The sequence below is a fragment of the Penicillium psychrosexuale genome (genome assembly GCF_028828465.1).
Source record: "Penicillium psychrosexuale strain IBT 29551 chromosome Unknown utg000004l, whole genome shotgun sequence".
NCBI classification, from domain to species: domain Eukaryota; kingdom Fungi; phylum Ascomycota; class Eurotiomycetes; order Eurotiales; family Aspergillaceae; genus Penicillium; species Penicillium psychrosexuale.
In genome coordinates, this window is record NW_026643189.1 from 6776422 (window position 1) to 6791885 (window position 15464).

The 15464-nt window shown below is 33.1% G+C and overlaps 3 protein-coding genes across 3 annotated transcripts; 2 read left to right on the plus strand and 1 right to left on the minus strand.

Moving 5' to 3' along the window:
* Positions 1-9564: 9564 nt before the first annotated feature.
* On the minus strand, positions 9565-11013 carry N7518_008406 (sterol desaturase family protein; the record flags this gene model as incomplete). Its single annotated transcript, XM_057189333.1, has 4 exons — positions 9565-10123; positions 10183-10268; positions 10330-10589; positions 10995-11013. 4 exons carry the CDS (start codon positions 11011-11013, stop codon positions 9565-9567), a joined length of 924 nt encoding a protein of 307 aa, XP_057041036.1.
* A 277-nt stretch (positions 11014-11290) lies between these two features.
* On the plus strand, positions 11291-13362 carry N7518_008407 (NCA2 family protein; the record flags this gene model as incomplete). Its single annotated transcript, XM_057189334.1, has 4 exons — positions 11291-11307; positions 11362-12885; positions 12938-13063; positions 13125-13362. 4 exons carry the CDS (start codon positions 11291-11293, stop codon positions 13360-13362), a joined length of 1905 nt encoding a protein of 634 aa, XP_057041037.1.
* Positions 13363-14097: 735 nt separating this feature from the next.
* Positions 14098-14845, plus strand: srgA (Rab family GTPase srgA; the record flags this gene model as incomplete). The annotated part of the gene is made up of 3 exons (XM_057189335.1): positions 14098-14127; positions 14200-14467; positions 14523-14845. The coding sequence occupies 3 exons, from the start codon at positions 14098-14100 to the stop codon at positions 14843-14845; spliced, it is 621 nt and encodes a 206-aa protein (XP_057041038.1).
* Between the last annotated feature and the right edge of the window lie 619 nt (positions 14846-15464).

Sequence of the window (15464 nt, forward strand, 5' to 3'; positions counted from 1 at the left end):
ATACTCTCTATATTAGTAATATAGTAATTCCTAATTTAATTCTTAAAGAGGCTGTAAATTTAATTCTATACTATACTAGAAGTAATTAGATAGTAGGCTTAAATTAGGTCTACTAGTATATATAAAGACTACTACCTATAATACCCTATATACTTCTAAGAATATCTAAAAATTAAGGGTAGATAGTAAGTAATATAGCCCTCTACTTCTTTAGTTTAATAACCTTAATCTTCTCTTTAAAAAGTATTACTTTCTACTAAATAAGATCTTTAACTAGGATAAAACTAGCTACTAAATTAGCTAAGGAAAATACTAAAAGGTACTTATACCTAATATTAATTTTACTAATTAGACTAATAGTTAAAAGGAATTAATTACTAGTATTAAATATATAAGTACTAATAGTTAGGTTATACTATCCTAGTTTTTACTAAGGGGTTCTTTATATATAGAAGAGTAGTATAAAAATATTAAAATACCTAATTTTCGAATTAAACCTATACCTAATAGTTAGATTAATAATAATACTACTTTTAAATAACTTTATTCTTTTTATAAAGCCTTAATATCCTAGGTTAAGAAGGGTAGACTATACCTACTTCTTATAGATAACTATTACTCCTATATAATAATTAAGTTTATTAAATTTTATAACTAGTATTTTATTATCCCTTTCTTCTTTTTACCCTATATAACCTATTTCTATTAACTACTAGATAGTTAAGTATTCTAAATACTAAAGTATTATTTTTATATAGTAAATAATAAGGCTATTATATAAGATAGAAGTACCTATAAAAAGTAGGGTTTTTTCTAGATAATTTAAAAAGTTTAGACCTAAACTTTTACCTAAAGAATTATTAAAGCTTCTTTTAGAACTAGGGGTATTTACCCTTTAGATTTAGAGGTTATTCTTAGCCTACTATACTAGAAAGCTATTAATAATAAAGGGTCTCTCTTATAGTTCTTTATACTATTATCTCTACCTAAGATCTTAAGCTTAGTTACTAATTTACTACCTAATATAATTAATTGGGTTAATTAACTTAATACTAAGCTAGTCTATAATTTAGAGAAGATTAATAACTAATCTTAGGTAACTAGATAGTATATTTAGTAAAGTATAGATATAAATCTACTTTTATCCTAAGAGGTTACTATTCTTAAAGTAGAATTAAAAAAGGCTAGTATCTCTAGATCAAATATAGAAGCTAAGAAAAATAGATAATCGATTCTTAGTATATAGGGCTTAGTACTAATACTAACCTATATAAATAAGAAGATAGTAAATAGGTAAACGGCCGATTCTAAAAAGTTAGAGTAGTTCTAGGCGAAATATACTAAGAAGTTAGAAGCTAAACAGTAAGCCTAAAAGGCTAGGGATTTAGTTAAGGCTAAGTATAAAGCTTTAATATTAGTAAGGAATCCTAATCATAGAAATTGGTATATAGATAGTCAAGGTAGTTACTTGTAAATATTGAGTTAACTAGAATTATTTCAATAAAATTATCGTTAAGTGAAAATTATCGTTAAGTGGGGCGCACCAATACACGGGACGTATTTTAGGCGCTTGGCACGATTATCTCCGATAGAAATATAGGATGAATTTGGTATATAATCGATAAACTTGCTTATATTATTATATAGATAGGTATTAGAACCTATATCGAATACCTAGAGATTATATAAGAGATTATTATATAATATCTATGTTATTTATATAGTGGTATAGCTACTAAATTATATTATTATTATTATTATTTTATTCTTTTTATTGTCTAAAGTATGCTTTTTTAGGGCATTTTAATATATATGATTAAAGCCTTTATATTAATAGGCTTTTTTGAACTATTCTTCTATATTAGGTAATACTTTCTAATTATTTGGTCTCTTCTTAGGATTAATATAGTAGTAGTTGTTAAATATATGGTTTCCTTGCTTTAGGTCTTCTTAGTAAAGGTATTAGAGATTATATATTGGTTTTATCTAATCTTTCTATTAGTTTTTACCGCTTTAGTCTTTACCGCTTTATTTATTACCTTAGAAAGTAGTATATATAACCTTTATTATAATCTTTAGTAGGTTTAGATAAATAGAATTATAGTATTTTTTAATTAGTAAATAGAAATTAGGTAATATTTTACCTAATTCTTTAAGTATTATAAAATAATTGGTCTAATACTTAGTAAAATATAGGGATAATAATCCTATAGCTTTAAGAAAGTTATATAAAGTATATAATCCTATAGCTTCGGCGATTTCTATTTAGGATACTTCTATATAGATATTCTCCTAATTTATAAGCTACTTCTTAATTAATTAATTATATAATAGTCCTTACTATAAAGTATACTATTAGTATATTATATAATATTTTCTTAATTCGTTTATTAGTATATAGATATTATATAGTATAGATAAAGTATCTTAACTAGCTATAGTATTACTAATTAGTTATCTATTATTAATTAAGATTAATCTAATAATAGTATAGAATAGGGCTCGAGCCCTATTATCAATTATCTTAAATCGTTTATAATTAATCTTATATTCTTATCTTAATTCTTACTATAAAGAAAGTTAATAATTAGTTAAAGTAAATATTAATTTATTATTTATAAATATCTCGGTAAAGATAGGACGAATAGGTTTAGTTAGTATCAGTTAGGTTATTATTTCTTCTAGATTAATATAATCCTATAGTTAGTAACTAATAGTAATTAATCTAATATATATATACTAGACTAGCTAATTAGATTACTAACTTAGTATAACTAGGGATTTTACTTCTATTATAATAGTAAAATTAGATAGAAGAAGATTAGATAAGATAAGATTAGATAGATAGTTAATATTAGATAAAAGAGTTTAGATAAAAGGATTAAGCTAGGCTTATAACTATTCGAGTATAGTAGAACTAGGTACAATACTTTATAATATACTCTTAAGAGGTTAAATGTATAGTATTTAAATAGATAAATAACTAGGCGGTCAAGTATCAGGTTAAAGATAAGATTAAAGTATATATTATAGGATGAAATAGTCAATTTTTTCTAACTAACATTTAGTACAATTTAGGGCTTTCTTATAGCAATCAAATATCGCAGATAACTCGGTAAATCAAAGATCAGATGATTCATGACTTCTCTTCAGATGAATCATGACTTTCTTCAGATATAACAAAGTAAGCAATCAATGATATCATCAATTACATCATTAAAACAGGAACACATATTTTCCAACAGAAACTGAGGCAGTTTCTACCTTAGTAGGGAAGGATGTGATCCCAGACCCCTATTATATGATCATATATAAGCACGTGCCTCGTTATATGACCATTATGTGCCCGTGCGGTCCCATATAGACCATTCTGTATACTTAGGTACTCCTAACTCCTATACTAGATTGTACTTAGTCATTAGCTTACCTAACCCAATAGAAACCATATAATCCTCTCTGTATCATAATATACTAGATAATTATCTATATATTACTTTATATCTATAACCTATCCTAGCTAATAGTATCTAGTTATAATAAGCTTCTTAAGTTTCTTAATACTAGGGTATATAGTTAGTAGTTATTAGTATATCTTATTAAGTAATTATACTTAAAGATCCCTTTTATTAGATACTTCTAGATAATCTTTAAATAGTAGTAATCTATCTTATACTACCTAATAGGGATCTAGTTATTTAAGAGAAATGCTACCGACACACGAAAATTGCTACCGTCACGTTGCCCACCATACTACTTTAGGTAAGTCTCCCGCTGGCCGCAATTTTCAACCAGCCTTTGTAATTTATTATGGTATAGTCTACCATATGATCAAAACCAAAAGATTACCTGATATAATCATATAACTTAGTCACATGTTTTAGTTACCTATTTTGGCTATATGACTTCATATACTTTGGTTACCTATTTTAGTCACCTGTTTTGGTCACCTGATATAATCATATGACTTGACCATAATGCTTGGTCATATGATCATATCATCTAGCTTACTTTGCCTACTATTTGCATTATTAAAGTCATGTGACCAAAACATATAACCAAAACATGTGACTAAAACATGTGACCAAGACATATATCCAAGCATATATCTAAGTCACGTGACTAAGTCATATAATTACATCAGGTGACTTTTGCTTTTTTGTTTTTAATCATGTGATCGATCATACTATAATAAATTACAAAGGCTGGTTGAAAATTGCGGCCAGCGGGAGACTTACCTAAAGTAGTATGGTAGGCAACGTGACGGTAGCAATTTTCGCGTGTCAGTAGCATTTCTCGTTATTTAATCTCTTATAATCTATTAGAATACTTCTAGCTCTAGGTTCTAATAGTTTATTAACTAGATTTATTTAATTATATCTAGGTTCTATATAGTCTTAACTAATAGAGGGAGAGCCCTAGTATCTTATATAGGTTCTATCTATAGGGGAGATACCTTAATTTCTAGTATTAGTTCTATTTCTTCTTTAAAATATTCTTTAGAGAGTAATATAAGATATTAACTAATATCTATATAGGGACTTTCCTTTCTTAAAAGAATATCTATAATAATATTCTATTTCCTAGGATAGTATTTAATTATAAAGTAGAACTATAAGAGAAACTTACTCTATTATACTTATTATTAATTTATCTATTATACTATTATAAAGTATTTAAGAGATTAATAATCTATAAGGATCTTAAAATATTCTTTATAGGAGAGTCCTTTAAGTTTTAGATACTATTCCTAGAATATATAAATAATTATAAGGAATTCCTTATCTCTGATTTTATAGTTAAGCTCTATAGGTTATATAGTCTTTAAAAAGAAGGTAATAGGATACTAAAAATTATTAGTCTTATAATATTATAAGAGAATAGTACTAATAACTCTATTTAAGGTATCTATCTCTATATAGGTCTAGAGGTCTAGATTATAATACTATAAGATAGGTATAGTTATTAACTTATACTTTAATTATATAAATACTTACTTATAGTCTAATAACTATTTATATACTATATTATATTATATAAGATAGTATAATAGTTTCCTTTTAAAACTATAATCCTTAATAAATTATTAATAGAAGTTATAGAATCCTAAGAAAGACTATATTCTCTTAATTATTAATAGTATCTTTTAATTCCTAATAACTATAATCTTCTTTATTATAATACCTTTAATACTTATAATAAATCCTAAGAACTTAGTTTTCTATATAGAGAATTTATACTTAGATAATATAACCTATAATCCTACCTTTTATAATTATTTAAGGACTTCTTTAATATACTTCTTATATTCTTTAAGTATCTTATTATAGATTATAATATTATCTATAAATATAACTATATAGTTATTTATATAGTCTCTAAGTACTATATTTATAAATTACTAGAATATTACTAGATTATTTATAAGACTAAATAGAGTTACTTTATACTTAAATAATCTATATTAGATATAGAATATTATAAGATCTTCTATAGCTAGTATTAATCTAATATAATAGAAACCTTAGTAGATATTAAGCTTTATAAAGAACTTTACTTTATTTATTTATTAGAATACTTTATTAATAAAGGATAATAAGTAATAATCTTTTCTTATAATTATATTTAATCTTTAGAAGTCTATATAGAAATATAGACTACTACCTAGCTTCTTAACTATTAAGATTAGTAAGGTATATAGAGCTAAACTAGATATAATAAATCCTTTTTTAAGGTTATTAAGGATATACTATTTTATAGCCTTTAGTTTATCTAATAATAATTTATAGAATAAGTAGTATCCTAACTATACCTCTACTTTAAGGATAATTTTATAGTCTATTCCTAAGTAATATAGTAGTAGTTTATTAGACTTCTTTTTAGAGAATACTTCTATAAGATTATAGTATTCTCTTAAAAGGATTTATTTAATCTTATTAAATTCTATATCCTTTATAATTATAGATTTAATATTAATAATCTAATTAATTTTATAGAATAAAGTCTAGAAGACTTTAATATCTTTATTAATAACTATTTATATTTATAAATAATTAAATCCTATCTAGCTAATAATACTAATATCTATTAATAAGAGAACTTCCTTTATTTCTTCCTTTAATACCTCTATTTAGAGAGATACTAGTTTAATTTTATTATTTAGGTTTTATACTATCTTATAATATTCTTTAACTTACTAGTATCTATATTAATATTCCCTTATAATAGGGTATAGCTTCTAAGTCTTTAGGTCCTATTATAGATTACTTAAGACTTATTTCTTAAAGAGATAATTATATTATTCTATATCTTTCTAGTAATCTAGCTTAATTTATATAGGCTATTTAAGGATTATTATAGATATTAGTATAGTTAATTAGCCTATTACCTTATTAAAAAGAGTATTCTTATCTAATTAGATTATATAATACTATTAGTAGTTAAAGAAGATATTATTCTTAGTAAACTATATATATCTAATAATTATATTATATCTACCTAGATCTACTACTAGTATAGGAATCTACTATTAGATCTAGTTACCTATATATAGTATAAGGATAATAGTATATATAATAGATTAGGATAATTTACTATTAAATCCTCTAACTAGATATTTATAATTTAGCTTATAGGTATATAATCTAAATTTCTTATTAAGTAATATAACTAGCTCTATATTAATAAATATTAAACTATCTACTCTAATATCTATTAATACTAAGATTATAAAGGAATATCTATTATAAGTTAATCTTATATTAAATACTAAACTATCTTATAGATCTCCTAAAAGCTTATATAGATTTAATATATATAGTAATACTTATTTTCTATCTAGGATTAAGACTTCTCTTAGGCTATTACTTTTCCTAAGTCTATATTATCCTCTAATTCTTTAAGTTTAATTATATATAATTAGCTATAAGTCTAGTTAGTTATAGTAATAATACTTATAGCTATATTTACCTTTTTCTTTAGATATTTAAATATTATATATCCCTTCTCCTTATAGTAGAAATATTAACTCTCTTTTATAAGAGTCTCTTATTCTATAACTAATAGGCTAGATAATAAGGTAGCCCCTTTATACTTTATATATAATATAAAACTAGACTAATTAGTAATAGTCTTAGTTCTACTTCTAAATATAGTTATTATATAGGTATATATAGTATCCTTTACTTCCTATTAGAGATTAATCTTATAAGATATATTCTAATAACTCTAGGTAAAGGTATTAAAAGGAATTATTTCCTAATTAATAACCTATATAACTTAATTCTATAATAGATATAGGAGTTTTAAATATAGATTATATTTATAATTCTTTTTAATAACTATAGCCTCTTTTATAAGTTATATAAATTTAGCTAAGAAGTTAATAAAGTCTTTCTTAGGTTTTATCTTAAGCTTATAGTAGGCTATATATACTTCTATATAATAATTTAGGTTTATAAAGATAATATAAAGATAGATAATAATATCTTCTATATTAATATATAGGTTATTTAAGGTTATACTTATTTATAGAATAATATATAGCTATACTTTACCTTTATATTAGCTTTATATATATAGTTTCTAATAAACTAGTAGTAGATAGTAATTAGTATTTACTTTAAATATCTATCTAATAATTATTTCCTATATTTTAAAATAGACTTCCTTTCTATCTTTTAATATTAGTATATTAGGTATCTTTATAGACTTCTAGCTAGTAATTCCTATAATTAGTATATTACTTTAGGCCTAGTTTATTTTACTCTAAGTAAGAATAAGGTAGTAGGTAAGATTATTATACTTATATATAGTAATATCTCTATAGGTAGTAGCCTTATTATATTCTTCTATAGCTTAATTATATTCTATTATAAGGTAATCCTTTTCTATATAGAGTTAATTATATTCTTCTATAATTTAATTATATTCTTCTATAATTTAATTATATTCTTCTATAATTTATCTAATAGCTTCCTTAGACTTTCTATTCTCTAAGATTAAGACCTAGATTTTATTATATATTATCTAGTTATTATCTTTAACTATTTAGAACTAATTAACTAACTTAAGGAATTATTCCTTACTAGGGATTATATATATAATCTTATAGATAGAAGGAGTTAAAGGACCTTCCTTAGGGCTATTATATTTAATACTTTTAATTAGGTCCTATATTCTAGTAGGAATTAGGGTTTTAAGGTTTATAGCTTCTTCTATAAGATAATCTAGTACTATAGGTTATTTCCCCTTACTAATCGCGGTAATCTATTATAGTAGAACTATAGCTAGTCTTATTCTAGTTAATTTTAGGATAGGTAGGGTAAAACTAGACTAGGACTAATTATAATAATTATCTATATAGTTATATAACTTCGAAAGTTTAGGTTTAGGGTAATACTTAATATTATATTATATACTAGGTTCTTTCTAATAGAAGAAGTATATTACTAAACAAATATTAAGTATAAAGATGTCACGATTGGCACTTGTAGAACTCGTACCTTCCCGTTTGGGATCATACCGTTGGTCGTTCCTTCTCGTTTGCACAGGCAATCGTACCTTCCTCCTAGGTTAAGCGAGGATAGGGCTTTGCCCCCGAAGGGGTATAAAGACCCGTTTGTTGTTCTACGTTTTGTTTTCTTTTCCTTTCTTTCTTCATACTTGATATTTGATTAGCAATGCACTTCTTCTGTTAAAGAGAACCTGGCACGTAACAAAAGAAAGAAAAGAAAAGAAAATAAATGTAAAACAATAAATAGGTCTTTATACCCCTTTAGGGGCAAAGCCCTATCCTCACTTATCCTAGAAGGAAGGTATAACTGCCTATATAAACGAGAAGGAACGACCAATAGTACAATCCTAAACGGGAAGGTACGAGTTCTGCAAGTACCAATTGTGACAATATAGGCAGTATATATTACTCCTATCTAGTCTATAGTCCCCCATATACCCAGGATAGGTACTCCACATACTATGACAGGTACTATACTTCAGGCATCAGCCTTCTTAGTACTAGGGTCCTGATACTGTGCTTAGGGAAGAAGGCCTTCGCTACCTTTACAGCTAAGAACTAGGGCTTTACTAACGTACGGGCTATATAAAACTCAGGGCCATAGAAGGGATATATATCCAAATAGATAATGATTTTAGTTTATTCAATTTAATGGCGTTTTGGTTGAGATAAATACATTTAAAACTAATAGGTTGGGTAGGGTGCGTCACTCGCTTGTAGCGTCACTCGCTTGTGAATTACGTTAGTTAGTAGAATAGGGGTAGTAGCAAAAGTACGTATACACCGCCATTACACGCTAGTGTTTTCTTAAAAAAAGCTAAAAATTGAGTGAGCAAAAACATTTGCAATGGACTTGGTTCGTTCCATTAAAGATCTAAAATGGCTGTATATTGAAATATTAGATACATTATCACATTACTACCCCGAGGATAATAAGTATCATGACACACTCACTGGCCAATATCCAGGACCGAAAACTGTAGAGAAATATCCGAATAGGGATTTGAAGAGGAAGCATAATATGCACAAAAAAAGGTAAACATACAAATTGCTTACTGAGCCTTCGAAGCCTTTGCCTTGTTTTCCCTTCGGCGCTTCAGCGCATCTGGGGTGTACTCGGTGTCAAGGACATAATCCCACCACCGGAAGCTGCTGGAATAGTTGCCGATGAACTTCTCATGGTGGAGATCGTGGTGATCGGCACCAGCCCAGAAGGGAAGGAAATGGTGAAGACTCCATGGGAATTCATAACCACTGTGAGCATCAATGGCCTGGAACAAGCGCAAGACGATCCAGATGTACATGGTCAGAATGTGCAGTTCACCTGTCATCGCACACCAAACGATCGGGCACCCGATAGTTCCGAAGCCCAGGATCATCACTTCAATCGGCGAGGCATATTCAGCAGCCAAGCCGAAAGGCGCCGAGTACTGGTGGTGGATTTTGTGAATAGCCTTATAGAGGGGTCCCCAATGAAGTGCACGGTGGGAGAAGTAATGCCAGGTATCCTCCATCACAAAGAAGATTGCAATTTGATATGCCATGGTCCAAAGGGTAGGGAATGGGATCGAAGTTGAGAGTCCACAGAATTGTGCCAAGGGGTGGAAGAGCCTAGCATTTATGTTAGATCCTTAGAAATCCCTGGATTTGGAAAGAGATTCAAGTTGTACCAGATCTGGGGTAGTTCGACAGTGAAATGACTCAAGAGCACGAACTTGGCGCAATCCCATTGCTCCCGTAGCGATGGAATCTTGTTCTGCATAGTATTAGAGGTGAACCAAATGAGGTTTAAAAAAAAAAAAAAAAAATCTACTTACACCTTGAATCTTGTAGCGGTTGAACATGGCGAATGTGTCGATGAAAATCCAGGGTAGCGAGCGACCGAAGTAGACCAGTTCATGCATGGCGAATGACATGATTCCAGTGGCCAGGACATCGTTCTGCATCCAAGCATACCAGGCTGCCCACAACCTCTCTGCCACATTCAGGTTGGCATTGTATTTACCAATCTCTTCGAATTGGCCCCAGTATGTCCCCGAGGACAAGACTGTTGAATTCCTATATGGGATGTTAGATACTATGACAGGTCGAGGATGTGAGCACCCTACATTGCAAAGGTTGTTCTCTTTTTCAGAAATTAAAGAGAAGCCCGAAGTCAGAAGGCAGAAGGCAGGAGGCAGAAGTCAGAGGCCAGCAGTCAGAAAGAATAAAGGGGAAGGTAGACGTGAAACCAAAGCCAGAGCGTGATTCTATGTAAGGTTATAAAGAAAAAAAGGGATAATCAAGAAGATCAAGGACAGTCCAATCCCGACGTGGCGAGATCAACTTTTCCGCCCCCCCTGAACGTAGGGGTAAGGCCACTGGCAAGCCGATCCCCATCCGAGATCACCCCACCTGCATACAATCCGGTAATGCGGATTTCGCTGCGTTTTGTTTGGTTGAAAGAACACGGTGACTCCAGCCAAAAATCCAGACCCCTTACTAAGACTGTTTCTAGACATCTTACGATCATTTTGTTTGAGATTTTGGCTTTAGAGTAAATTTAAAGTAAATAGAGTAATTTGTCAGTCCGTACGATAGGCTCAGAAATAAAAGTGTAGTTTGCATGTTTGCATGTTTGCATAGTTTGCATGCTTGCCCACATATTTTCGTGTTTATATGTTTGCATGTTTGTGTATGACGACATCCCTTAATCCTTCAACTTGTTCATCTCCATACCCAGGTACGATGGTCAGCTTTCGAGGGTAGCTGTACCTCAACGCATTGAAAGATTCTGGGATGTCTGTTATACAAGAGTGAGTGTGATATAATTCCTGAAAATCACCTGTACTCAAATTACTTTCCCACAGAACCGTTTGTGGTGTCAACACTCAGCTTGATCGCCTTCAGCAACAGATCTCAAGCCCACAGAGATTGGAAGCCACAGATCTATCCATTGAATCTCTTCAGTCAATTGGCCAATTGCAAGATCTCATCAACTCCATTTCAGTGACTTCCAAGACCCAATCCCTTCTACCTCCTAGTCGGTTGGCAGATTTACTCTCGGGTACTTTCTCTCGCCTCCAAGTACAGACCACTCTCCATGAAGGGAATAGTGCCCAACTCTCGGACCATGTATGGATAGCAGCCGCAAAGGCTGCCGTCCAGGCATCAGGACTGGTCATGAACAGCCTCCTGGATCAAACACTTCAACTGCACGATGAGACCTATTACTGGGGTGAGATGCTGGGGTCTGTCTGGTATAGCGGTCTGTATACAGTCCAGACATCACCAGGGCAATTCTACCGCTGGACGAAGGATGCATGCATCGCTCAAATGTATCAAGAAGCCCCGTCCATCACTGCCAGCTGGTTTCGATTCTACCAGATTGCCCGCCAAAGTGCTTGGAAACTTGGAGGACACTCCATTCGCGCTCATTTGCTATCCCCAATTAGATCATCCCGGGCAGAAATGCGTCAGAAACGAGATTTGCTCCTGAAAATGAAAGACCTCCATACTAGCAGCCTGGGCCTTCTAATGGAAGGATGGCATCTTTTCGAAGCAAGTGACTCCGCGACTTTGAACCCGGGGACTATCAACACCCAATGGCGCACTGCCGTTTACAGAGCAGTGGCTCTGATTGAAGCCATTTATCGTCATATAGCACTTGAGCCTAGCACTCACGAATTGGAACAGGGAGTATTCGCTACCCTGGAGAGGGATATTGACGACACTAAAATCCACACACAAGGGGATAATTCCGTGCATGAACCTTTGGACTTGATCGAGCGACTTGTGCATGTTCTTCGAGAGGAGTTACCAAACCATACCACTTCAATGTCACTATTTATTCACCGTCACGGGCGCCCTTCATGCATAGTCCGTTATTGGCTACCCGTATCAGCCGCTCTTCTTTCAGGAAGTGCATCAATGAGGTTTTTGGCCAATCGACAAGAGGAAATCATCCAGTGGATTGTTGATATCGGTTCCACCACTGTCGATTTCTGGGGCAATTGGGTTGTGCATCCCGTCCGAAAACTCATTGGGACGATCAGACATGACGAAAAAAGCGAGATTGCAATAATGAGCAAGAATAGCCTGCTGGCTGATCGAGCGAGTCTAGAGAGAATGGTAGTGGACTTTGTCCGCGATCGCCCGGATCTTTACCAGGGTGTGGTGGCGGATACCACCACCATCATTAATTCTGTCAAGGAGGGTGATTTGACTCCCGTTCTCAAAGCATATGAAAGGGACCTGCGGTCGCCATTCGTTGGAACCGTTAGAGGCGATCTCGTCCGTGCCCTTTTGATCCAGATCCAGAAGACCAAGGTCGATGTGGAAATTGCCATCAGTGGTATCGATGCTTTGCTGAAGAGTCAGGAGCTTGTATTTGGGTATGTCAGATCCTCTCCCCCCTATTATTTTCTAATCGTTAATACCTTTTAGGTTTGTTGGGTTGACTCCTGGGATTTTGGTTTCCTTTGCAACTATGAGGTGGCTGGGTGGTCTTCTCGGCAGCCGACGAGGTTTGCGAAAGGGCAAGCAGCGACATGAGCTAAGACGTGGATTGCGGTATGATGCTATCAAACTTGTGTATAATCTCACAAGGCTAATTCTAGTACTTTACATGCAGGAATGTGGCCCGCATTTTGACTTCTTCTGCGGTTCTATCCAACGGGACTGTCGCTTACAAGGACGCCGGGCAATTGATATGTGAGGCAGAGGCTCTCCTTCAGCATGTTAAGATGATTTCTGGAAGCATGCAGTACGAAGAGTTCCGAGAAGACATCCAGGATCTCTTGAATGTTCAGAATGGAGTGGACAAGCAACTTCGCGTAATCGAAAGGATGAGATGGGCATATTTCCAGTAGGTTGGCTACATGTATTTTGCTATACTACGTATCAACATACATCTAAGTATCAGATATGTAGTTATGCAAATAATTCATGTTTTCTATACAATTGCTGTCTTAAGAGTTGGGAGCCCAGAAATGTACAAAAACATACCATTGCATTATATTCGAGACTTGGATTGATATATGTGTTATATACCAATAAGCAGGACCTATGTATATACATTTTCCAAATTATATACCAGTGTATGCCAATATGTGCCAATATGTCCACTGTCAGCCTCGGAAGTTAGTTAACTACCACCGGGCATGATGCTGCTTACATAACATACCGAGATCCTCCTTACCGTACCGTCATCACCTCCACTCCGTAGGTGATGCATCGTTCTACCTTCTTTCCCATAAAACACTCAAAAATCTTTAGCTCCCGTATGCTTGATTGTGGATCACTGCTTGAAGTCTACAATCCTTTCATATTCCTGTCCTTTATCAGATTGGGCAGATCGGTTCCAGCATTTTACGAAGCTCCTGATAAGTACTCGCGAAGTGAAAACCATCAGCCTAAACCACTTGATCGGATTCATCCTGCAACAACTACTCCCACTTTACATCCTAAACCACTTGATCAAAACCAATACCCCTTGTCACCCGACTTGACAAATCTCCGGACCACCTCGGTCTCCTATCCATCCTCCACGGTGCTACTACTAGCTTTGGCGCTTAATTTCCACTCAAGTATTGCCATAATCGATAATGGCTGGCACACGGAATTATGATTTCCTGGTTAGTATTCATGGCTGTCCAAAATTCGACAAATTTCCCTATAAAGCCCCAACAGTGTTAACTTTGTCATAGATTAAACTGTTGTTGATCGGGGACTCAGGCGTGGGTAAATCATGTTGTCTACTGCGATTCAGCGAAGACTCTTTTACTCCATCATTCATCACTACAATCGGGATTGACTTCAAAATTCGTACGATCGAGTTGGACGGCAAGAGAGTGAAGTTGCAGATCTGGGACACTGCAGGCCAGGAGCGCTTTCGCACCATCACGACGGCCTACTACCGAGGTGCCATGGGTATTCTGTTGGTCTACGACGTGACAGATGAACGATCATTCCAAAGTAAGACCCGCCCGCTCTCTCTCCCAATTATGTCTGACCTTTTTTCTTTCTTTAGACATTCGGACCTGGTTTTCAAACGTCGAGCAACATGCCAGTGAAGGTGTACACAAGATTCTCATCGGAAATAAGTGCGACTGGGAAGAAAAAAGGGCGGTTTCTATTGAACAAGGCCAGCAGCTCGCCGATGAACTCGGCATTCCCTTCCTGGAGGTTTCGGCCAAGAACAACATCAACATTGAGAAGGCGTTCTACAGCCTTGCATCGGATATCAAGAAAGGGATGGACACTTCCAAGACCGAACAATCTGGTTCCCAGGGCGTCAATATAGACCAGCAAGGCTCCGGTCCGAATGGCAACTCTGGGGGCAAGTGTTGTTAGTTGTTGTATCACTACCCTTTGTCTTTTGCCCATGATCTCCCCCGTCGCCGTGTTTTAAGCTACCACATGTTTCTTATTTCCCCCCGCGCTTCTTCTTTTCCGTCGATATCTCGTTTTTGTTTTACTCGCTACATTATCATGTGCCAAGATCTGAATGTCCAAGTTTTATGCCCGAAGAGTTGGCGCCTATGGACATTCGAGTATCATACAAACTTGTCCATATCCTGTGATACCTTGACGTAGTTTGTATACTTTTCTATCCGATCCTATAGTACATTGTAGGTACATTGCAGGTATAATGTAGCTTGAACCGGACGACCCACTTTTCTTGAATCTTTCCATTATTTCTTTTTTTTCCCTCTTTCTCTTTTCTCCCTTGGATAATCTTCTTTATAGTTTTTTCATCTCGAAGTTCATGAATAGACCCAAGATTGAGGTCTTTATCACACAATTGGGACAATCTCGTTCAATCCCATTGTTCCCCTCCCCCGAAGTTGCCCCTCCCCCACCAAAAAACCCGGAAGACTTTCTGTGCTGGGAGTCTTATACAGTAAAATCCGCCCATGTTCTCAGGATTTTAACATATCCGACATAGAAGAGAAACAGAGAGAGAGAAAAT